At 35.9% G+C, this 26,384-nt stretch overlaps 2 protein-coding genes, 1 long non-coding RNA gene and 1 other non-coding gene across 6 annotated transcripts in view; 2 read left to right on the top strand and 2 right to left on the bottom strand.

Moving 5' to 3' along the window:
- Positions 1-281: 281 nt before the first annotated feature.
- LOC118264004 (transmembrane channel-like protein 3) lies at positions 282-19,233 on the bottom strand. Of its 3 annotated transcripts, none has more exons than XM_050704868.1 (15): positions 19,006-19,233; positions 17,387-17,520; positions 13,397-13,571; positions 12,773-12,920; positions 11,941-12,183; positions 11,364-11,512; positions 10,752-10,902; positions 9,859-10,103; positions 8,643-8,760; positions 8,030-8,139; positions 7,625-7,817; positions 7,054-7,148; positions 4,560-4,718; positions 4,046-4,179; positions 282-3,031 (listed from the first exon to the last, which is right to left on the bottom strand). In XM_050704868.1, exons 2-15 carry the CDS (start codon positions 17,508-17,510, stop codon positions 2,751-2,753), a joined length of 2,325 nt encoding a protein of 774 aa, XP_050560825.1. In that variant the 5' UTR covers positions 17,511-17,520; positions 19,006-19,233; the 3' UTR covers positions 282-2,750. The 3 variants fall into 3 exon arrangements, with proteins under 3 accessions (XP_050560825.1, XP_050560824.1, XP_050560826.1); XM_050704867.1 differs by having other exon boundaries at positions 19,010-19,231; XM_050704869.1 differs by lacking the exons at positions 17,387-17,520; positions 19,006-19,233 and adding an exon at positions 15,004-15,205.
- On the bottom strand, positions 6,387-6,503 carry LOC118264869 (U5 spliceosomal RNA). The gene has a single exon (XR_004782717.2). It is a non-coding gene; the product is annotated as a U5 spliceosomal RNA (small nuclear RNA).
- LOC126912499 (uncharacterized) overlaps positions 8,754-26,384 on the top strand; it is a 235,454-nt gene continuing 217,823 nt past the window's right edge. The window contains exon 1 of the long non-coding RNA XR_007707231.1: positions 8,754-9,001. This is a non-coding gene — a long non-coding RNA (uncharacterized LOC126912499). The remainder of the gene's footprint in view (positions 9,002-26,384) is intronic.
- Positions 20,797-25,749, top strand: LOC118264009 (beta-1,3-galactosyltransferase brn-like). Its single transcript, XM_035576322.2, has 2 exons — positions 20,797-20,933; positions 23,717-25,749. The coding sequence occupies exon 2, from the start codon at positions 23,776-23,778 to the stop codon at positions 24,835-24,837; it is 1,062 nt and encodes a 353-aa protein (XP_035432215.2). The 5' UTR covers positions 20,797-20,933; positions 23,717-23,775; the 3' UTR covers positions 24,838-25,749.

The raw sequence follows: 26,384 nt of genomic DNA, 5'->3' as shown, positions 1-26,384 counted from the left end.
ACCTGCCTTACTGGCAAGTGCTATACCCAGGATTTTCTATAAAATACGTTTTTAAATAATCCATAGGAGATATTTAACAGGCTCCAAAGTAGCATCCATCAATTTACCATTCAAATAAATTCCGCATTGTTCTAAGGTACAATGAGTGCAAATACTGCTACTGCTACTATTAAAAACGTTTCGGACGTAATTGAAGACGTTCCACTGAACAAAACTCTCCATAAAAACAAAGAAATATAAAATAAAACAAGGATATTTGATTCGAAAAAATAAATAAACAGTTGTATATAATAATGTAGTTTATTTCATTCATCACATACATAGATTATCGTACAAATATAATAAAATAAAACATAAATGCTTTATAAAAATGTCTTAGAAACTACATTATAAATTGACATGGTTTGACAACACTCGTGTTTGAGAGAATGAGAGCAAATTCAGGTATAATACAAGTTCATAATAAAATAATACTTTAAATCTCTTCTTTTTCGATCAATCTCTTTATTATTTATATTATGTACATTATATAAGTCAGTATTTATAAATGCTACATTACAGACTTAAGTCTAAAGATTATAAACCATTACTTTGTCTATATGTATGTCCTCCTCTATAAATGCACTGCCTAACATAAAAATGGACCAATAGTTCCAGAGATTAGCGCGTAAAATTAAATATTAGTAAGTTAGTATAGGTTAAAATCTTTATCCACACCCACAACACAGGAGAAAAACCTAGTGTGGGGCAAAGTTTAAAAAAATAATAATATAAAGATCAAATTGCACCAGCTTTGAGCATAGCATTAAGATATTTCATACACAACTAATATATAAACAATTAAATACTACATAAAATAGAAAGTCTAAGAAACATTTATTTACTTACAAATAAAAATAATAAAATAATACCTTACAATCTCTGGTTTGGGTTTGTATAGGAACTTGAAAAAAAAAATCTTTACTACATATAAAAGATTGGAGTACATTTTTCCTATTTTTTATAAGCTATTCTCATATTATCATGTTCTTTCATTAGAGTTATACCAGAGTGGCAAGACAGGCATAATGCCACGGATCCCTGATTACTAAGTCCAACTGCTAAAGTATACATACATAACCTCACGCCTGACTTCCATGGGGGTAGGACTCTGCCTATCCCCATGGAAGATAGACAAGCATGGTAGCAATTGGCATTCCGTTGTAGAGACACGTCGTACGAATCTTACATACCTCTTTCGCTTCATCAACAGTCATCAATCTTTTCATGTATGCTTGCTGTAAAGAGTACTTTTAATTTGGCCCTTCTATAATATTCTTGCTTTATGTCTGTCTAGGGCGCCTTCTACCGAGGGCCCCTGATAAAGTAGTTTTAAAAGATATTAATTGATTTGTAATCCGTAAGACCGTATTAAACGCACTTGGTTACTATCAAAAACCAATATACAAGTGGAACGCTTATAGATTGTAAAGATTCTAGACAGGTCTCCTGACGGCCATGCTGTTTCTTATTCGATTTTTTCTACAGAAACCTACATTTTGACACTAAAACAGCACATAATAATTTATAGATTTGACGTTTGAATTGTTGTATTACATTTATGTACAACTTATACATACGATACATAGATAAAATGGAAGCACGAAAGTTATTCTTAATTCAGATCCTTTTCATAGATTCTGATTATGATACAATTTGGCACAGAGATAGGACCTTAAGAGTTTAACTGTTATATTAGAAATTTTGTCATTTTTGTGAGCTTTAGTCCATTGGAAGCATAAGTAATAAATATGATTACATTCGATATAATTTCAGAGCACGAGATATATGAGTTACTTATATTTCATAAAATTTTAATACACCTATAAGTAGTTAGTTTTATTATTGCAAGATATTTTCTTTATCACAACCGTTTAAATTTGAGATTTGTATAAAAATTGGCTTATAGGTTCGAAATTCTATGAGGCGGATCGCAAGAGGTTTAGAAAATGTCTTAAATAAGTTTTTTTTTTTGAGGGGGGAAATTCATCCATTGACTTCTTTCTCTAGCTTTGGGTGAGGCGAGAGGGAGTATCAGATTCATAATGACTAAAAACCACCCCGTTCCTACTACTGCTTTTCGAGCCGGAGCCCCGGTAACCCGCTAGGCAGTCCGCAGCTCCGGGATACGATAAATGCTAACCAGACTGTGCTAAGTTTACTTGTACTGGACTGTATTTTTCGATTGAAATCAGTTCGATTGTATTTGTAAAATAAAAAGTTAACTAATTCATATAAAATTCATTAGATAAGTACTACAGTTACATGATAATGTAAATTATTTCATTTAAATATTATTTTTTTAATATTATTTGAATAATGTTTTACTTTAGATTCATAGTCATGTGTTAACCTTATATTTCTTACAAATACTTTTATGAAACATACTAGAAAATCAACTACTGAATTTTAAATATTCGATATACAATTTAGTTTCACAACTGACTTCCGATTCCTGACGAGAATACGAGTTTGTACGTTAACGTTACGTTTAACGAAATCGAAACGAGACCGCATTCGGTGCTCTGATTGGTCGGCTCAAATAAACCAACCAATCAAAGCGCCTAACGCTGTTTGACGTCCTCTGAACATAACCTTTCACAAATGACTTCCATAATTATATCCTGCTCCTTTCACAACTTTACACCATAATCCTTACAATACAGCACCATAGCAATACCTGGGACAGGTAACCCCTCACAGTAACACAATCAAGGCCACTGCCGATCCCCATCAGTCTTATTCAAGTAATTATTGGACCCTTGCCAACTGAACGAACTGTCCGTATCACCATCTTCTGACTTCTTCTCATTGTAGTGCGAAGCCCTATTTTCTTTAGCAAAGGACCGAGGTCTGCCTTCGATCAAGGAGTGACTGAGTCTAGAAGCGTCGAAATGGAACCCGGAATTGGAAGGTTTTCGCACTTCTCTGAGGTATTTCCACGTGTGACTGTCTGGACCTTCGTCTGTTGGTTTTGGACTGTACAGCCATTCTGAAATGTTTTTAATTCATGTTTCATTAAAGTGTAAATTGATAGAGTAGATAGAATAGGGATGATGATGAGGTATGAAAATAAATAATCTAGTCTTGTCTAGTCCGTCAGTTAGGTAATGAAAAAATATTAGACACGTATTTTTTTATTTTGTCTCTCATAAAAGATAACAATGCTTGGAAAAATCGAAAATCAATATATCTTCGAAAGTATTTGTTTTCGTAAAAAAATAAAAAATATGTGTCTAATCTTTTAATGCAGTCTACAAGACGGACATTAAAATAAAAAATTGTATAGTTGAATCGATTTTTATCCCATTTTTTATTACAATTTTACAGGGGAGATTACTGAGACGCTTACATAATAAAAAGTATATTGATAATTTTAGAATAAAAATCGATTTCAAAAATGATGGGAATGAATAAAGTACCTACAAAAAAAGCATCTACATCTAATTAATCTACTTATCTACAGAACTAAAACTATGTAATAACTAAACAGCAAAACGTAATTATGTTTATGTACTGATGAGAATAACAATAGTGACCAAACTTGCCGTATTACAGCATTAATTTATTACAATGTTTTCAAAAAACGTAAAATGTAAAACAAAAAAAAAATATACTAAAAGGCGAACAAAAGTTTGTGAACGTAAAGTGAGTACTAAATTACAACTGTTTTCAATACATGAGTCAAAAGTATAAGTTTGCTTTACGTTTAAAGTAATTGAAACGAGAGCGCGTTCGGCGCTCTGATTGGTTGGTTTATTCGAGCCGGCCAATCAGAAGGCCAAATAACAGCTTACGCCGGTCGAACGAGTTTAAAGTTGTTATACGTACGAACATATCGTCATGCCTGGCTCCCTTTGGAGGCAAAGACAATAGAACACCAAATAACATGATTCTGGCATATCTCTTTCGCTTCATTCAATGCTGACATTTATCTGAATTAGGCAACTCGCGACGGTAACCAATTAGAAAAAAGTTAAAAGAAAAATGGCAGGTATGTGCTTACCCCCATTGGAGACGTTGGAGATGGCGGTGAGCAGGAAGTCCTTGTCCTTGGCCTGCAGCAGCAGCATGTGCCGCAGGAGCCGCACCATGCTGCGCTGCGCACGCGCACGGGCGCGCATGTAGTACACCGACACACTGGAAGCGAATGGAATTGGTACATTATTGGTGCATTTCCAATATTTCTTTATATTTTCTCCTCTCCATTCCTTGCGAAATTAAGTCAATATAAATGTCACAGAAAATAATACATTAATTTATTAAATTGTATTCATGAATGCTAAAGCTATATTTAATAGTTAGTTAGACCGTTCAAAATTTTGGTGACATTATTGTTTTTTTTTTACTTAGTCGTTCTGTTAATACAATACTCATACAAAACCCCACAATATATAATACGCTCTTATCTTGATGGTTTGAAGGTCAAATCAATTCGGAAATAACGCCGAAGACAGCTTATTCCACTGATCAACACCAAACATACTCAATAACAATAACATTCTATCTAAGTCCCTTACCACAGGAACAGCATAAGGAACCCGATGACTCCGGGCCGCACCATGAAGTAGAGTGCGGCGGCCAGGCCGGGCCGCTCGTGCAGGTGCAGCGCGCCCTCTGTCAGTATCTCGTATACATAGCTGTAGCCTGAGAACGGACCGCACGAGGTAGATGATGTCCTGCAATTGTGTATAATAATTATTATTTTATAATATGCTGGGAATAACATAAACTATGTTTGAAAATACTGAATTTGTCCTCCTTTTTTATAGTTGGTATTAAGTCGGTTGATATACTACAAACCTGCTCCTAAATGTAACAATTACTTTTCTACAAACTACATCAAACTCAGTTCAGCCAATCACAAACAAACACTTTCTGAGAATCTACTTATTTTTTCAAGTCAGTTAAAAATTTGGAAACATTTAAATGATAATGATAAATTAATTTATAATGATAAAATCATTAGAATTAAAGGTAAGAAAAATTGGTAACTCATAAAAACTAATAAACGTGGCAGATATTAAATTAATTACTATCAAAATTAACTCTTATACATAAATGTTACACATAAATTATAAATGTTCGTATCAACAATAATTTCTTTTTTGTTATTATTCATAAATTGTAGGCCTGCTTATATGTAGTATGTATGTGGAATTTATTACTGTAAACAGGATGACAAGAAGAAAATTGATCTAGAGTAAGTAAGAATAAAATGTAATGATTTGAATAACAGTCCAATCAGATCAATCATGTTTTCCTAAGGTCATCATTACTCGCTTCATTAACTCCGCCGAAGCGAAGTATTGAAAAAAAAAAAAATATCCCAACAACCTTTCTTCCTAAGGTCGTCAGCCCTAACGAATCACATCACCGCTTCGACTGATACATGAACCAAGTGTCATCCTTGACCTCATCAATCTTGGAACTGATCCTCGCATTGAGCTGGTCGATCTCATTCCTTGTATCTGGACAACGGGTCTGTTGCCACTGCTTGCGAAGTTCCATCTTCCTTTCAATCATGGTCATGATGTGCTGAGGAAGCCTCATTGGAGGATTTGGAGCTCGTGGTGATTCTTCCACTGGGCTTTTAGAAGTAGAAGGCTTCGGATCTTCAGCCATATTGCAGTGTCCAACACCAATACAATACAATTTTCAATACAAGAATGACAATGAGTCTGCGCAACCTAACTTAACGCCGGAGAATCTTAACACCGCGATGTAGATTGTGACGTAATTGCACAACGCCATCTATCGAGCATTATGTAAGTTATCGAGGTACCATTGTTGCTGCAGTCGTCCATGCTATACATTAGACAAAAACGTTTATTCGCTTTAGAAACTTATTGTTATAAAAACTGTTTCACATCAACAGCACTTGTAGGCACATACACTTATAGGTACAAAAACCTCATCTCACGCGGAGAGGGTTTGAGCATTAATCACTATGCTTGTTCAATACGGTTAGGCAATTTCAAAATTATAAGGAATTACAAGCACGAGTTTCCTCACGATATTTTCCTTTACCGTATGTCAATGCTGTCTAAGTACAAAGAACTGTAAAGTCACATTGCAGCATAAAAGCAGGTGTTAAAGATTTCGAACCCGCCTTTCTTAGTATAATGTTTTATAAATGTAAATGTAGCTTCTACCTTCCCCCTCAACAGATACAAAACGTATAATGTATGGCGGTAATGACTATTTATAATATAAAAATAAATCACTGAATGTGTTGCGATGCGCAAATCTAGAGAACAGCTGAAAACCAATTTCGCTGATTTGATTTTTATTGTTAGAAGATTCTTATTTAAGAAAATATAATAAATAATTTTTAAGTTATTATAAACTCCGCCGAAGCGAAGTTGTCAAAAAATATTATAGACTCATTTGAGTGTTCCCCTCCACGGAAATCTTTAGTAAAAGGCGAAAGATTTATGCGTTTTGAAGGGAAACCAGAGTTACCGAACGTCGAGCGGCCGAGGGACCCAACCAAACGCCGGAGAATCTTAACACCGCGATTCACAAATGTGACGTCATCGCACAGTGACATCTAGCGGCACAAGTCTGGAACTACACTTGACAGCTTAAACGAAGGGGAATATTACACCCTCCTTTGAAGACTGTTGCTATACAATGCCCCTATTCTAATAATACCAAGGGTGCGCGTACGATAGAAACCAGATGAATATAACAAAAGGGGTTATTTTTTGTTACCTTTGCTTTGTACTACACACTCAAAGAATATTTCTAAGAAATGGACAGCTGTATTTATTCAATTCCACTAAATAACACGACTTGCTTAAATAACTGTTTGCTTTTTTCTCTATTTAATGTTCACTAGTTGAATTCATCTATTTGCTTGATTTTAGTCATTTAAAATGCATAAATTTAAAGAGATTTAGTTCATATTTACTAAGGCAATTAAAAAAACCTCTTAGCTACTTATACAATATCAGAATAGAACATCATCATGTATCGACAAAATAATTCGTTAGTGGTGGTAATACTGACCGTAGGAAAAATGTAGCGATCCCGAATATCGTGGTGAACAGAGACAGGGTCACAAACATGTATAGCACCGTTTGTGTTTGTGCAGCACGCCAAACCTGGAAGCAGATAGTAGTTCATTTTAGGTAAATTACAAAAAGCTAAGTTTAAAACCTATTTCAAACATGTTTCTTCACAAATTAATGTTTATTTATGCAGATTTGTTAATGGTTATTTAATATACATTTCAGTATAGGACTGTGCTCAGTATATGGCAATAGGCTCACTCCCTATTTCATGGGATTTATAACATAAATGGTGAAAAGTGAGTGTACATTGTACAGTGGCATTACTGCCGTAATGAGCACCTCTGCCCACCCCTTCGGAAATAAAAGGCATGACAATACAATACAATTTCAGTATTTTTTGTTGCTTACGAGTATTGAGCACTTTCATGCTGCACATACAGCTACAAGACGTCCATTGCTGAACATTGGCCTCTCCTAATGATATCCAGATCGTCAATTATAAGTGACTTGCATCTAGGACTAGGAGCAACTTGAAGGTGCCATCACCTCCTTGGTCGAGCAGTTACCTTCCTAGCAGGCTGACAGGCCCTCCTAGCCACCTCCCGTTTGACGTAGAACAGCAGCACCAACTTGATGGTGACGCCCAGCACCAGTGGCGGGGCGAACATGCCACCCATCCATACCACGGCCTGGTTGTACAGCAGCGTCAGGGAGTTGTACGCCAGGTTGAACTCTGGAGGACTGCCTTTGTTGCTCCATCTGAAGTTGTATTTTATACGATTTTTTTCTTCTTGTAATTATGGATATGTAAAAATAATCTTCATAATTTTAATAAAAAATGCAAAGCATTGAACGTATTATGTACTAAAAATATCAAAACACAAAAGGTGTATTTAACTCAAATGAACATAATATGTTCATTTGAGTTAAATACATATTATGTACAAAATAAATAATAACAAAAAACTCACTTATAAATTAAGCCTCTAGTGAACTCAAAGAGTGGCAACACAAGCAAAGATATGACGGAGTCTAGCAACACCAGCCGGTACGCCTCCTGACCGAACGAAGTTTCCCAACACTGGAATAAAAACGTGGGGAAAGCGAAATAAAATTATGAAAGCGAATAAATCATATACCTATACTAGTATATTAATATTTACATAAAATTCGTTTGTAAATATGTATTTACAAAACAATTACTTTTATAATCAGAAAATGTTGGTGACACATTTATCAACCCTCAGTTATCATAAGATCCGACTACACATGTGACGGTCCTTTCACTCACTTCTCTAGGCCGCCTGCCAAGATTTTTTATGGTGTTAGCCGGTAAACGAGCAGACGGGTTGCCGGGCTTTTGGGGGTTAGGAATATAAGGGTTGTTGGGGTGTCAGGGATTGGGAAGGGGTAATTGTGCCTCCAGTATCATCATGAAGCGATTTCAAAATCAAATGATAGTATATATGTACAATAAAAATAGTGTGGGGTGTCGAAGTACAACAAAAAACTTAGTAACATAATCAAGGTATTACTTGCTACTACTTGTTTTATTTGTTTCTTTTTTAAATTTAATTTCCTTACCTGATCCGCATGTGCTTGCGACCAGTAGATTAGCAGCACCATGAGGATGCCGATGTCAAGGAGCCAGGTTCGAGCCAACGTCACGTATAGCGCCGTACGGGGGTTGTAGAACTCTAGCCTGGAACGTAAGGTGATTCAAGGAGTAACACAATGTTCGGGATTGAACCAAATGTATTATTTTTCTATCACTTTGACTGAATATTAGTTTTACATTGTTCTCACATAGTTAAAGCAATCGAAACAATGTAACCAAGAATTGTATTGTGAATCTGATTAAAAAAGAGTAACCTATGGAGTTTCTTGCTCTTTCTTCTCCATAGGAATCTACACTTTGGAACGAGCAAATAGCTTCACTAGAGGTTTGACCGACAGACAGACGTCATTAATATTATTATATTTGCTTTGACGGTCAAAACTATTTGATAAAAATAATTTTGACTTTGACTTTGTAAAAGAAAGAAAGTGGTCTTCAGAAATTCTGTGTACAAGTATTGCCATTAAATAATTTGCGTTTTTTATACCACGACGGGGGCAAGAAAGCACACGGCTCACTTGATGGTAAGTGGTTACCGTGGCTTATGATCGCTTGCAACACTTGGCTTATGCGATTTGCCGATCCTGTGCTGACATATTGGCAATAATCAGTATTTATGTTTTTGATACAAAATATTCGTTTTATGAGTTGGCTTTTAAGCCTACATTATCACATTTGTGTTTAAAGCGTAAATGGAGCATTATATGGCATAACAATTAAATGAATATCACAATAGGGATGATGACGGGGTATGAAAATTAAAAATCTAATTAGTCCGTCAGTTAGGTAATGAAAAAATATTAGACACGTATTTTTTTATTTTGTCATATAAGATAACAATACTTAGATAACACGAATCAAAGTTTAGGAGTGGGAGCTAACTACGTCACTATAGAGTATAAAACGTACTCTAAAGTGACGTCACGCGATATTTCAAATCGATATATCTTCGAAAGTATTTGTTTCCGTAAGAGAATAAAAAATACGTGTCTAATATTTTAAAATAATCTACAAGACGGACATTAAAATAAAAATTAGTCATCTACCCTATTCAATTTCAATTTCAGCCATGATCGTCCCACTGCAGGGCAAAGGCTTTCCTACCCTCCTTTCACTCCACTGTTTAAAACTTTTTGTTTTTTAACCAATATCACACTAATAAAAAAAAGAAAATATACAAACTTGACAAGCACGTGGAACATGAGCGGGCAAATAGTTAGTGCAGCTGTAAGCGCCAGCGACACCAGTAGTGGCCAGTACGTGAGGCCGGGTCCTGGCTTCCACGCCAGCAGCAGCCACAGCGCGGCCGCCAGCCCCGCCACCAGCGCCGCCGCGAACACCCACACGCACACGTTGCACACGTACTGCCCCAAGCGGACCAACCACCACGTCGGCGCTTTGTTCCTGTTCTGCTCGTTTAGTAACTCCTGGAATGATAATGAGGTGTATAGAGCAAAACGTTTTAGCAACATTAACGAATCATTTTTTTTATGTTATATGGACCGACGTTTGGCCGCTATCTCGCCTGATGGTAAGTGATGATACTGCCTATGGTGGAGCATGTATGCCTATAAGCAACCTATTCACTCGGGTCTTGAAAGACACTCAGGTTATACCCATCAGGAAACACAGACTCCGGCAAAGGGTTCCACTCATTTTCATCATTTCGCACTTCAAGTGATATAACATCTCGTCGTGTGCTTGTGAAGGTTACTAGAGGCTTAATCCGCCCCTCTCCCATTCCTCAATCCCCACTTCTAAAATCCCTATACACCAAAAATATGGCAACGTATTTATTACTCTTCATATGCTTTAGTAAGGTTTGTTTTACGTTTAACGAAGTAGTTTGTTTTACGTTTAACGAAGTAGTTTGTTTTATATACGTTTAACGAATTAGTTTGTTTTACATTTAACGAAATAGGAACGAGAACGCGGTCGGCGCTCTGATTGGCCGGCTCGAATGAAGGCGGTCTAACGCATCGCCCACCCTATCGCATAAAAATACATGTGAAATCTACTTTGCATCAATAAGGTACAGGTATAAATGATGACGTTAATCAAGATGGCGGTTTTACCTTGAACTCATTATAAAGGCTGTTGGCGTTAAGTTTGGCAGCCTCTGGCGTGACGACCCCGAAGTCCCAGCCGCAGAACACTTTGTTCGCGAACACATGGCTCAGTCCGCCTGACGTCTCTATGAAATTCACCCGGTAGGAGTACGCTGTCCTGTAACAAAACACCAATGTTTGTTTTGAAATATAACTGCGATCTTGTGAAATGAACATTCCAACATACCCACACGGGTATGATCTCTGTCTCTCTCTATCTCCCTTTCTCTCTCACTATTTTCTCACTCTCGCTCTCTTTCTCACTCTCACTCTCAGTCTCTTTCTCACTCTAGCTCTCTTTCTCACTCTCACTCTCAGTCTCTTTCTCACTCTCAATCTCTTTCTCACTCTCTTTCTCATTCTCACTCGCACTCTCTTTCTCACTCTAGCTCTCTTTCTCACTCTCAGTGTCTTTCTCACTCTCACTCTCTTTCTCATTCTCACTCTCTTTCTCTTTCTCACTCTCTTTCTCTTTCTCACTCTCTTTCTCTTTCTCACTCTCACTCTCTTTCTCACTCTCACTCTTACTCTCTCATTCTTCGTTTTTAAATGTATTTTTATAGAATAAACACCACTCACCTATAGCAAAGTATGCCGAAGAACAAGAGATAGAGGCAGACCATGGTGAAGAAGTAAGCGTACGGCATATTGTACGTGAGGGAGGAGTGCGCGCGGACGTCGCCCGCGTGGTAGTGGCCGTAGTACAGGAGGGAGTCCGTCAGACCGCCCTGGAAGCGAGGCAATGATATTTTACTAAAATAATGTGATATGGACTTTATTTTTCTCTAATTCTTCACAATATGTATTAAAATTGTGACCAAGACTCACGATTCACGACCAAGATTCACATGTGAAACAATATCGACTGTGTCTAAACGTGTTAACTCAAATACTGCTGAGACAATTTTAATAATTAATATCAAAAGCAACTCTGCGGATTATTATGTATATTTTGGAGGAGTAAAAATTAGTTCACATTCGTTTTTCGCTGGAGTAATCAGTGTTTGCTTCAGAGATGATAGAACAATTCTTTAATTCAAAGGGTTTTTACGCTTCATACATGTAAATTCATCAATATTTTTATAACATCCTATACGTGCTCGTCGATACCGTAATTAAACTCTTTTAACTCCATATAACTTCAACTCAAACTTACCATTCCAGTAATGAAATCCAAGAACGATAACTTAGCACTATTGGAAGTCTCCACATCATGGAGAGCTTGGGGGATGATGACGAAGGTGGTGATGAGGATGGAGAGGAACAGGTTCAGCACGAACAGCCAGCGCAGGAAGTAGAAGTAGGATCCCACTGCTGAACCGAAGTGACCTTCGATCTGACGGATAGGCTCGTACCAGAACTCGAAGGAGAATACTACATCACGACAGCGGTCGCGGATCTGGAAATGGAACATGATCATTAGTCATCATCGTCATATCATTTTTATCATTAGCCTATACCTATGTAACATTACCGTTATCGTCAATCTGTGTACGGCAACTGCTGTACATAGGCTGAGTTTAAGTGTGGGATAGCCATGCTTCGGCACGAATGGGCCGGCTCGGCCGGAGTGATACCACCGCCTCACAAAAAAACCGACGTGAAACAACTCTTGCGTTGTGTTTCTTTATGAGACTGAGGTTACCGGAGGCCTAATTACCCCCCTGCTCAATCTTCGCAATCCCTCGGGTGTTCATAGACCGCGGCGATTGCTTACCATCTGTCGACTAGTTTATCGGCTTTACCATAAAAAAGGCATCTCTAATAACACGCCACTGCGATCGATATTCCTTCAGCTCTTCGCATTCAATCTTATGGATCACACATAGTTGTTGCGTGCAGAAATCGCACTTGTGACATAGAGCAAAGCAGTCAGTCGCTCATCATTACTATGAACACGACTATAGGCTTATATACCATTGTGTAAAATTGTATGCGCTATATGTTCCGCAGTCCTTTTAAATGTAATTGTATTTAGTGAAACTGACCCTTTTCCATGTAAAACTAATTCGATACTTCATCCGCTTCCACATGGAGATGGGTCGCCGCTTGGACCGGAGGCTGACTGAGGCAGACAGCTTGGCACGCACGTTCCTCTTCATCGTCAGCCCCTGAGGGAGATCTCTTAGGGCCTCTCTGGAAAGTTAATCAAATGTATGAAGGAAAAGAGCAGATTTGACTTAAAACAGCTTGAAATCGAACAAACGCTGAACGAAATATATGTATTTAAAAATAAAAAAAAATACAGTTAATGTCCAACGTGGATTAAGGTAATTTTCTATATTAGATAGTGTTTAACCTTGAAAAGTTTCAAAAGTTTAGATATTTCTTTTTTAACGTCGCGCCTTTAATCCCCGAAGAGTTAGGCAGAAGTGCACATTATGCCCATGTAATAGGTTGTGAGCCTATTGGTGGGCCTAATGCCATATACCAGGCACATTTCCAGACTCCGTGCTGCTGAGAAATTTTCGAAAAACCAAAAAAAGCCCAGAGATACTTCGTCCGACCCAGAAATCGAACCCGAGACCCCTTGCCCGGCAGTCAGCTTACAACCACTCAGACAACGAGGCAGTCTTGAAAAATAAACTATTTCACGTAATACAATCTCTCACCTCCTCAACTCCTCAGCTCCAGGGTCATCCTCCATGAGCCGTTTATGCTGTTCCATCTCCCGGACGATGATGTCAGCCTGCTTGTCAACTGCATCAGGAGCGTCTGTCTCCGCAGAGTCATTCTCTTCCAGTAACGCATTGTGCTCGGAATTATTACGCCGGAGTCTTAATGTGTCTGTGAAAGAATATTATAAGGTTAATTAATAAAAAATCTTTCGAATCCAGAACCTTCTACTCTACTAACTATAATGGTCTTATATTTTAATAACTTGTACTTGAATGCAATAAGGAAAAGGTAGGCAAAGTTGTATAAATATTTATAAATAGTGTAAATCAAAATAAATTACTCTAAACTAAGCCCTATGTAGAAAACTATAAGGTACATAACTGAGGTTCTTAGATAAAGTACAACGTCACATTGTACTTTATGATAGAAGTTAATAGACCATGTTTCGTCCTTCGAAACAAATGGTTAGGAGTTATCGCTAGCAATTAGATAGACAACGTCAAACAGAACGATCTGCCTTGTAATAGATATATACCTAGTAGTGTGTATAATGCACCTATACACACATACTTAGCATATTTTCAACCTCTATACTATTACAATAATTACCAATAATACTTTGCCTGTCCCGAGATTCGAACGTTAAACCGAGCTCGGTAATCGTACCTGTGACCGCTCGACAGTAATACAACGAGGCAATAATATGTTTACTATAATATGTTATGCTTAGCTAAATGTATTGCCAATAATAGGGATAGACAAAAATATCTATAATAAATGAGCTATAGGTATCCCGCAACATTACATAAATACTTTTTCCTACTTAAACTACTAGGCACTAAGTTTATTATCCTTGATTGAGAGCACGCTTCTACGTATTAAAAACAATAACATCACGCGTTTAATTCCCTGAAGAGGCGGGCAAAGTAAGGTGTGACTTGCTTCTTGCCATCTGGTAAGTAGCATGTCTATGCTAGTACCGAGAAATCTAGATGTTGATTAAAATCTTACGATTTTTACATTGGTAAACCTAGGAGGTAAATCATTATTTATTTGAAAAACGTCAATCAATGCTCGAAAATAACTAGAAGGAGTATGTAAACAAACGCATCAGCGGTACATACATAGGTAATTAGGTACAGAGATACACCATGTATCGACTAGAACAGACTACCAAATAGTTTCAGGACATACCTGAGTTCTTTGTAACAACAATAGTTTATCTAACACTTCACCATTTCTGGGAAATTTTTGTTCCAAATGAAAATAAATAACGTCACGCCTTTTATTCCCGAAGGAATAGGCAGAGGTGCACATTACGGCACGTAATGCCGCTACACAATGTACACCCACTTTTCACCATTTGTTTTATAAGTCCCATGTAATAGGGGGTGAGCCTATTGCCATACACTGGGCACAATTCCAGACTACGTGCTACTACCGAGAAATGTTCGAAAAACCGAAAAACCTCAGTAATAGAAAAACCTCATCATACCTATTTATATTTTTTAACGTACACAGTACACACAACAATATAAAAAAATCTCAAACTAAATATCTCAGTTAAGTCTAAAAAGCAGTGACAAAACACCCTAACTACCTCTATTAAGAGGATCCATCTCAAAAACTTCGATATCGTCACCCAAAAGCGACATGATCAAATTCACAACACATTACACACTATTACACAGCTATTTACACTATTTTTAAAACACACGACACTGACAACTCCACACAGTTATAAAAACAGTTCTAAACTAAAATACTATTCTCTGCTGTCATATAGTTAGTACCGACTGCACTGTATGAAACAGAGCTAATGATCGAATCTCGAATGTAAAGGTGTCTGTAAACTAGAGCGTAACAGATCAAGGAACATTAATATGACGATATAAAAATAAATGTAGAATTTTAGATACTGTCGCGTTTTCCTGGAAATTGGTATAATCATGTAATTATGTGTGCACACCCACTCATATTTCATCAGCGTGAGTTATCTACGTAATTAGTCATGGCATTTACTTTCGCGTGGATTAACTGGACAAGCACAGGAACACAAACGAAAATCGAGACACCTTCAATTCTTCTTTTTAACCCCCGACGCAAAAAGAGGGGTGTTATAAGTTTGACGTGTCTGTCTGTCTGTCTGTCTGTCTGTCTGTCTGTCTGTCTGTCTGTCTGTCTGTCTGTCTGTGGCATCATAACTCCCGAACGGATGCAGTGATTTCAATTTAGTTTTTTTCATATGAAAGGGGACTTATGTGCGAGTGTTCTTAGATATGTTTGATGAAAATCGGTTAAGCCGTTTTAAAGTTATGGGCGGTGAAAGTGGGGAGATTAGCCGAAAGTCTGCAAATATACTGGGATGGGGTCTCAAATTAAACCGCACTGAAAGAAGATATTGAAAGATTATGGTTTCGTATTAACAAAAATAAAAAATAAAATTAAAAAATTAAAAAAAATAAAAATAAAATTAAAAATTTAATAACAAAAATATAAAATTTTTAATTTATCGTTTTAATATAAACAAGAAATCTTGCGCCAATGTAATCTTTAGCCTACTTATAGAAACAAAAACTAGTAATTAATAAGTCAAAAAAAAAGCGAGCGAGCTTGACCTTAGATGTAATCTTTACCTTAACAAGAATCGGAATTATAGTAAGTATATGTAATATACTAAGCCTAACTTAACCTAACCTACCTATAAAAAGTATAAAATAAAAAAATAAATTAAAAATTTAAAAAACCCCCGACATAAAAATTAATTTCCCTTTAAAAAGTAAAAAATAATAAAAGAAACTTAATCTTAAAGTACCTAAGAATGTACTAATAATTCTAAAAAAAAAATACGTCTCGTTGGGGGACCGCATTCATACGGACTGTACACCGCCGCCCCCGCGCCGTAAAAAAGTAAGAAATAATAGGAGCGGTCCACAACGCGACGTATTTTTTTTTAGAATTATTAGTATATTCTTAGGTACTTTAAGATTAAGTTTCTTTTATTATTTTTTACTTTTTAAAGGGAAATTAATTTTTATGTCGGGGGTTTTTTAAATTTTTATTATTGCTAGTTATAAGGTTATAAAGTTAATAGGCTATGCGATTTCGAAATCAATCTTTTTTCATAAAAGAAATATTGTAAACATTTTTTCTTTCGTATTTTATGGCAATAACTAAATGACTGGTCATTGTCAGTCAGGATTGCGATTGTCATTCAGTCGCCAGTTGGCGCAGACCTTTAACGGAGTAAGGGGTAAAGTCAAAGTGGATAATGGTAGATAGATGTAACGTTGCACGTCGTGACTTACACTGCAGTGGAAACCGACGTTTATGATAATTAGCGGTCGTTAACAATTATCATCGTCTGTAACACATAACGGAGTTAATAAACCCTTATTAAATGATAATTGAGTGAACGCCCATCGAGCTGCAGGCACCTTTAAATTTTAGTCGGTAACTTATTCTACAGACCTGTTAAGTTAAATATTAATTATTATGTTATCGGCTTACTCACGTACTGTTTTGACGAGGAACTCGACTAGTTTCATCATATTCATCGGTATTCACAGTAGCAGCGTGACAATCGCCGCGTCGTGTGTCGCGAAATGCTGCTCATGAATATGAGCCTCTAGCATGGCTTGAAACTAGTCGAGTTCCTCGTCAAAACGGTACGTGAGTAAGCCGATAACATAATAATTAATTTAGTATGTCTCACGAAAGTTACAATAAAATCAAGTTAAATATTATTTTAAAGTTTATTTATCGTAGAAATCATTTCACCTCTTGTTTGATCATAATGATAACATTAATATTTAGTTTTTCACAAAAACTAATAAACATGGTAAATATCCCGTTTTAAGTTCTAATGAAACTACTAGTGACCATGTCAGTTTAAAAAAAAATTCAATTAGTAATATTCTAAACAATAGCGCCATCTTTTGACAGTACATGACTTAAACGTTGATTTTGCATCGTGAACTTACTGTAGGGCAGCTGTCGTGACGGCATGAAGTTGACGGCGACCTGCCGAGCCGCATTGTTCCTTAGCGTCAAGTTACGTCGCGCACTCGGAGGGCGAGCCTCTACTTCTTCTATTTCATCCTCCATGTTTCAATATCTGAAAATTATACAAGAAATATCTAAATATATAATAATATATAAAATATATCTATATACATAATCTAAATATATTATGTTCAAACATCAAGGTTTCAAGTCAAGTGTGGGAGAGCTATGCGAATGGGTGAAATGGAATGGCTTGACTAGAGTGATACCACAATGTCACAGAAAACCGCCATCCAGGCAGTGCCGATTGTGTACCATCAGGTGATCTGGTAGCTCGTTTCGAAATAATACTTTGTGTCCAAGAAACAAACTTGAAACTCCCTTGCTTATATTAATTTCAACTTTAACTGGCAAGTCAACCAAATGAAATAGATTTCTTATTGAAATAACAAAAGTTGAAGAAACTTAAACTTAGAAAACTTTATTTCATCCCATAAAAAAGGTGACAAAAACACTCCTGTTGGTAAGTGAGTAGACCCACAACACTAGCGGCCAGAAGTAGTATTGACTATTGTGCATAATAATAGCTTGAGGAAAAAATCTCTCACAAAGATACATATTAGTTATATTGAAACAATAATGGATTTTTGAAACCAAGAGTTTTATTTTTAAAGGCAGAAATATGCTCCTTACACATGCAAAACCAAACAATATTTGCTACAGGGGAAATTCTATACCAACCTTTTCAAAAACAATGCCCTTCCTACAGACAGGTAAAATTAAAATGATGTGAATTTTATAATTCTGTTTAACCAAATAAATAATCGGGTTAAGAAAGAACACAGTAATGTTAGTGCACAACTTTGATACAATGGAAATGCAAACAAAGTCATACATACAACCTGATCAATAGATTATTTGATAACAACAGATTGAGATAACAAAGTCATGATAAGATCTTTGACGTATATAGAGACAAGGGTAAAAAACTAACAGTTTAGTGTTCTAGTTAAACATTTTCTTTGTGTTGCATTTTAAAGAATTAGAAGCTTAACCCTTGGTATGCCAGAACACAGATCCATGTGAGACATAATGTGTCTTCTATTGTGGCTTATATACTTCTTAAATTAATATATAGTCGTATAGTCTTATATATTGTAGTCTTATATTAGGTTAAGGCCCAGTCACACCACATTATTTTTTATTTTTTTTTATTCGACAAAAACTAATGCTTGATGCTTTAATGCTTTTATGGTTCTCGAAAAGATTTGTGTGGTATACTGGCTTTTCATATAAAATATGTTAGTTAACAGAAACTATTAGTGGTCAGTGGGTCGTTTTAGGGAGTAGCTTAACCAGTAATAGTGAAACCAGACCTTTAGTTAAGAGTAAAGAATATCAAAAAAGTTTGTTGCAAAGTTAAGTTTCAAGTTTTAACTTTCTTTAATTTTTTTTTAATATATATTTATGACATTAAAAGGCAAAACTAGGATTTGCTTCAGATAAACTACATGACTCATACAATAAAGAGAAGACTTGCTGCCTTCATTAGTTACTTAGAAAATAGAAATGAATAAGTAAATTTAAAATTACATACCTACCTCTAATAAATGGTAAAATTACTGTCGGTACACAACCACATCCGGGCGTTTCTTAACAATAACAAATTAATCAAAAAGATAAACAGTCAACTGCTCACAATCACAAATTCATAACACAATACCAAAAAATTAAAATAAGGTTAAGGTGTAACGTTCAATATCAATTATTGCAGTAATTCATTATAAAAATATTGTACCTAGTTAAAATTATTAATTAAATAATGAGAATTCATAATATAGTTTGATGTTTTACATGAAAATGAAAACTGAATTAACTAAACGTCAAATTACCGACCTATCAGCTGTCAGCCATCATGTCATTTGAAAGTTAGAAGATGTGCAATTTGCAATCGAAGATGGCGTAAATGATTTTCTTGGTGACTAAAAATTACTATAAGCTTTGAAAGTTTAAACCCCTTTGCAAAACCTAATAAATAACTTCTCACATTTTGTGTTATTTTGAATTCGAATATCATAAACTCGGCTTGTTCTTCTTGAAATACCGTAAAGTCTCTGTCTTGTCTTTAGTCGTCAAACGAGATGAAAGTCAATGTCAAAATATCAATGTGCAATCTGTCAAAATCGACAACCAAGCAGACGGTTTGAGTCGGGCGGATTTGTTTGCTAAAGTTTAACTTAAAGGATTTAACAAAGATTCTTATAAGGCAAAAGGAAAATCTTTTAATAATCATCGAACTTAAATGAAGATAGTGTTCTCACGAATCGTAATTTTGATAGAAAGTGTAACACCTTTTAGCTCGTGTACGGTTCGTCGCATTGCTTTGATTAGGGTGAGACTTTTTTTATGTAAATCTATGTATGTAGGCATTCTGACTCCATGGCCTGTTCTAAAAATAAAACGCTACCCTACTTGGCATAAATGACTCATGATCCGTTTTGCCCAATATAAAGTTGAGGTGTAAATTCAAAGGATCTCTTTGACATCCTTCTTTCTTTTTTAGTTCACCTTATTTGTATGTGTTATTGATAGTTATGTTTTTTATTCGTACTATTAACTGATAAACATGTTTCGTTTGGTATGCAGCGTAACTTAATGGCATTAGTAAAATAACTTCTTTATTCTTTATCAGGATGTTTTTATTACCTACTTATTTTGAACTGTAAAGAAAATGGTTCATTTTTGCAACGTAAATTCCGCCCCTAATTCGGCCGACTGACACAAAATGTTTAATCCCCCAAACTAAAATTGAATTATTTCCCTATCTTTCACAGTTTCTAAATGGTCCATAGAACAGGATGGCATCGCCTCAGAATGTCACGGTGGACCAGGTTAGGTTGATCCTGACTGAAGTCATTGATGCCCTGGAGTCTCCCGACTATGCCTCCAAGTTGGATGAAGCTAAAGAAGCCGCTGGCAATGAGATGCTGAAAATGATGCAGATTGTGTTCCCCATGGTCGTTCAGATTGAAATGGAAACTATTAAACGTCATGGCTTTCCTAACTCTAGAGAAGGTGATTATGAAACAAAATAATATTTATATTATTACCTTTTACTAAAATTATTTTTAAACCTAAACCTATTATTATGTAAAAGATTGACAAATTTAACGCCTGTTTCACCGCCTTCATAATATAAACTCGATAAACTTATGTAACAAAGTATCTGATACATAGTGACTATCCAGACTTTGTGAAACAGGCCCTTAGTTTTTGCTAGTTATCCCATGCATGGCATTAAATCATTAAATGAATAATACTAAGAATCTTCCTACCATTTCCACCATGGATATAAAACAAGAATCTAGTATCTATCTGGTATCTGCAGGTATAGTGCAGTTCACACAGCTGGTTCGCGAGATGGAGGCTCTAGATGGTGAGGTGGCTCGCTTGCACACTCAGATCAGAAGCCACTACCTGCCCCCTGTGTCCATCAGCTCTACTGTCGACACTTCTCTGTGAATGGTGAGGATCTATTCAAATAATTTTCTTTTACTTATTATTTACATGTATTTTACAATTTATTTTATAGTGGTTAGATCTTAATGAAAAACAATTCAGGGCATACATCGCAACATCACGCCTTTTATCCCTGAAGGGGTAGGCAAAAGTGCACATTACTGCAGTAACGCGGCATGAGGGCTACATACACTTCACTGTTTTTTTTTTTATTTAGTAAAAATATTATTTTAAAAAGCATGGATACATTTTTCATTTATAAGATGCTTTATATTTTATGTTTTGACAATGATGAAATTTATATAAGAAAAATAAATTAAGAGAAAATTTCTTCTCTTTATGATTAAGTAAATATAGCCTTTAAAAAGTAAAATAAAATCATTATTATGTTTTAGATGAGTCGATGTCGCCACGCAGCCGTCGCGATGGTTCTCGTCAAAAGAACATACAATATAAAGCAATGTTATAGTTACATATATGTATTACATATTTTAAATCTAGCCATGCCACAAATTGTATTATTTACACTTAGTATTGATTAAGTAAGCATTTATATCTATACATATAATAAAATCGTAGAAAAGTGCTGTCTGTACATTGAAAATAAAAAAAAAAAAACGGAAGCAGGGGTTATTGTTATGTCGATGTCGAACCCAAAAATGTAATTAACTTTTTTTTTGTCTGATTGTCTGTTTGTCTGTTTGTCTGTTTGTCTGTTTGTCTGTTTGTCTGTTCGTCTGTGCGCGCTAATCTCAGAAACGGCTGATCCGAGTTGGATGCGGTTTTCACGAATATATTGTGGGATGCTTAAATTTACATTTAGTGTTTGTTTCATGTCAATCGGTTCATAAATAAAAAAGTTATGTCAAATTAAAGAATCACGTCGAACATTCTATGCTTATACCATTAATCTCCGCAACTATTTGACGGATTTGGTTGAAATTTGGTACAGATATAGTTTAGAACCTTAGAAAGGACATAGATATATTTTTATTTCAAAAATCAAAAAATAAAAATTCAAGAAATAAATTATTTATAAATAATTCTATGTCGATCGTTATCACGACTTCGGTTCATGTTATTGTTTTAATTTATCGAAAAAAAGTAAATAAATAGTAAAAAGGTATGAAAAAAATGCATATCAATATAATAAAACATTTAGTACAAAGAAAATGCTCTAACGGCATAGATAATTCTATGTCGATCGTTACACGACTTCGGTTCATGTTATTGTTTTTAATTCATCGAAAAAAGTAAATAAATAGTAAAAAGGTATGAAAAAAATAATATCAATATAATTAAACTTTTAGTACAAAGAAAATGCCCGAACGGAGTATAAATAAATAATCCAAGTTGTCTTTATCCTCGATATGGCGTTGGGATCGAAATAGATCGCGCTATGGTTTCGTTACATTCATTTGGTTGGGTATCGGCCGAGCGCTTCGGTACTATCGTAGAAAAAGTGTATTATCAGTCGTATGATTATTTGTCTGTAGTGGTCCTGCTGTTTCGTATATTCTAAATTGGTTTCGTTGTATTTGTCAATTAATAAGTTTAAATTGTTGGGTTTTCCTGGTTTTTTGGTTAAACTATTTAACGTAGGTCTTAGTTTGATATCGATTATTAGTAGTTATGTAGTTAGTTTTTTTAATAAAATTGTAAGTCTAATTTTTTTTTTAATTAGATTAGATTTAAGTCGTTTCTTTTAAATTATTTAGTTTAAGCTTGGTTATTATAGCATAGAGGATAGGTTGTAATATAGTTTCTTTTTTAATTGTTATAAATTCGTAATTCGTAGCTTTCTTTAGTTTTAAGTTAGTTTAAGTCCGTTTTTAAACTATTTTTTCAATGCCCTAAGTGAGTGATACATCTATTAAATTCAAACGCAGAGCTCATTATGTTGATTTTTGAAGAGTTCCCTGGAATATCTTCCACATCTCATTTTTGAAGAGATCCCGCGAGATCGGGAACTATATGGTTAAAACATATTTTAAATCTAGCCATGCCACAAATTGTATTATTTACACTTAGTATTGATTAAGTAAGCATTTATATTTTAAATAAATTCCATTAATTTATGGGCTTATTTTATTTTGTGCCGAATCTCTGTATTAGGTATTTATGAACATAAAAGTATTAGAAAACAGCTTAATATCATTTCAGTAGTAAAATAGATTAGCCAATCATTTATTTGGTTTAGAAATAAAGATTATACCTATATGTATATGCTACCACGACAACTCAATTTATCCATATTAATTATCATCATATGTATACATAATATTATTTAATCTAATTATGATATCACTAGAGCACAGTTCAAAAAATTCTACAGTTTTGACTCGCGCTTATTGCTTTTATGGTTAAATTTTTTAATTTGATTGATGCAGTATAGCATGATGAAAAACATAAATATAACGGTTGACAGGTAGCTAGCAGTAGCTATCTGTTAGAAACAAACACCATCCACTGCATTTCTTGTAACAAAACTACAAATCAAAAACCTAGATACATACTTTGTTGACGAATAAAACAACACAAGATGTTTCCAGTAGATACACACTTTTATTGTCAAGCAAAAAGGTTCGTTTTTCATTACCTCCATCTGCCGCGTTTCTCTTATCACACCATATACCTCTGAGATAATAAGAAATAAACGTGTGCTAAACACAACCTCTCTGATAACGAAGTTAATTAACGACACAGTTAATTAAGTTTAGTATGCAAGAGATTTGCTTCGTAATAGTTATAACCGCTAAGACGTAGTGTGCCTATAATAAAATCTTTAGTTTCAGGTGGCTCCCGACTTGAATCTCAAATAATCTCAATAGAAACGGAATCTCTTACAATGCATCTCAGACAGTTATCAAAATATCTCAAAAAGAAAAGAAAGTACTTTAAATGTATAGTGTGTGCGATTGTGCTGTGGTGTACGTACGATTATTTCGGAATCGGTGACTATTTACACGCATCGAGCTTCAAAAACGATTTCCACTATCCACTCGACGTGGATGTCAGAGAGCTAGTGAATGAAGTGTTAACAAACCAGAAGCTCACGGTGACTCCTATCAACTACTACCCGTACAGCTTCCTGAGCAACTCCGGGAAATGTTCCAACGTCGAGAAGATAGACCTAATGATCGTGGTCAAGTCGGCGATGGACCATTTTGGCCACAGAGACGCCATCAGAAAAACATACGGCAATGAGGATGTGCCAGGGCGTACCGTGAAGATCCTGTTCTTCTTAGGAGTCGACGGAAAGACCAAGTCGGACGTGCAGCGCCAGATAGACAGGGAGATGGCGGAGTTCCACGACATCATCCAGATGGACTTCATCGACTACTACTACAACAACACCATCAAGACGATGATGTCGTTCCGCTGGGTGTACGAGCACTGCGCGCACGCCGACCACTACCTGTTCACGGACGACGACATGTACATCTCCGTCAACAACCTGCTGAGCTACCTCTACGAGCGGGACGCGACGCGCACGCCCGCCGCCGGCTCGCTCGACTCGCCTGGCGAGCTGCAGGGAGACTTGCTGTTCACCGGGTACGTGTTCCACTCGGCTCCGCAGCGGTTCCGGTTCAGCAAGTGGCGCGTGTCGCTGGAGGAGTACCGCTGGGACCGGTGGCCGGACTACGTGACGGCAGCCGCATATGTCGTATCTAACAAGGCCATGCGTGTCATGTATATCGGCAGTATGTTCGTAAAACACTTCCGTTTTGACGATATCTACCTGGGCATAGTGGCGAAGAAGGTAGGCATCACACCAGAGCATTGCCCACTGTTCTATTTCCACAAGAAACCGTTCTCCCGCGACGACTACGAAGACTTGATAGCGTCGCACGGTTACCAGGACCACGAGGAACTCATCAGGGTCTGGCATGAGATGAATAGCAAGTGAATAGAAAACTACAAAGTACTCAAATTCCTGCGTTGTGATCCAGTCTGTTATAGGGTTACTTTTCTCCATTTTGGAGGATAAGTATGATCTTCTGAAGGTTGTTTTTATTTATTTTATTCTTAAAATTTGTATCAGAAATGCTCAATTGAATTGAAGCTAGGTGATGCTGACCACAATCGTAAATATTTTTGGGGGTTGGATCTCCAAGTTAATTTAAAGATATTCATCCCGAATCTCGATAAGACCCAGTGCCGACTCCACATGTATAGTTAGGAAAAGGCCAGGGGTAAGAAGTAGAATCTCAGAAATTGTCACAATTATCTTTTTTTATCTTTATGTTTGTAAGTAGTGGTACTGTATACAAATATAGCTGGCTTCCACAGATAATACAATACCATAGTTTGGATGTTGTAGTTTTGTAGGGAATATTTCTAGATGTCTAGCGTTGTAGTCGAGTAGGTACAATATATTTTATACGCTTTTTGTAATATTTAAGAAAATAATGCTTATGTGATAGTGTGCAATTATCGGTACTTAGTTATTAACTGTCCTACACAACCCTTAGACTATAACCCTGCATTAGAATTGGTAGTTTTTAATGATATTTCCAGCTGTTGTAACCATCTGATTTACAAATTATAATTTTTCAACGGCCCTGGAGGTATCACGGCCAATTCTGGTGTATCATGTCCAAGTTATCTAGCAAGTATGGCGCGGGAATGAAAAATTACGATGTAAACTATTTAATAAAAGACATATAGGACAGTTATTAACTAAGTACACAGTATTTATAAAAGTACATTTTTCACCTCGTAAGACTTTGTAAATTCGAAGGTGAAAGTGGGTAAGGTATATACCCTCCGTATATTTTCCAAAAAAGTATATTTATAGAAATAAAAGTCTTGAATTATAGTGCTATTCGTTTTATTTGCAACAATATAATACATTTTTACAATCAGTTTTTACAATATATAGGTAGTTACTTGTTATTTTATAGTTTTTGTAAGTACTTATTTTAAACTCATCTATACGTGAAAACCTTATGATATTTGTTTTATTTGGGAAACAACCAGAATACTGTATGAAAATTACATACAAATTAAATAATCCATAGTCCAAAACAGTTTTAACATTAAGGATATACATGAACGCCAAATCAAATATAATAATCAAATGAAAAATGATACGATTACAAAAATCGGTTTATCGGTTATTAAGGGCCAACTCACACCGAAAGAGCGGCGAAGGGCAGCGAAGCGGAGCGCAGTTTCAGTGTCATGAGAATTTTAACTTAATTTTTATTATTATAAATACTATTATCGCATGAGAAACTCGAACGAGGCGCGCGGATACCCGCGGAGCCGCAGGAATTCCGGCGAATTCCATAAACGGAGCCGTGCGCCTGCGCGAGCATTCTCGGGAATTCCCGAGAATGCTCGAGCAGTCACGAGCGGCCGCTGGCAATATCCCGCCCCTCGCAATAATAATTATTTATATGTGCAATAATAATTAAATCCAAAATACTCATTTTCACTGCATAAACACAA

Source organism: Spodoptera frugiperda, chromosome 26 (assembly GCF_023101765.2).
Source record: "Spodoptera frugiperda isolate SF20-4 chromosome 26, AGI-APGP_CSIRO_Sfru_2.0, whole genome shotgun sequence".
NCBI lineage: Eukaryota > Metazoa > Arthropoda > Insecta > Lepidoptera > Noctuidae > Spodoptera > Spodoptera frugiperda.
The sequence above is the reverse complement of the archived record's forward strand: the minus strand, read 5'-3'. Positions and strand labels throughout refer to the sequence as shown.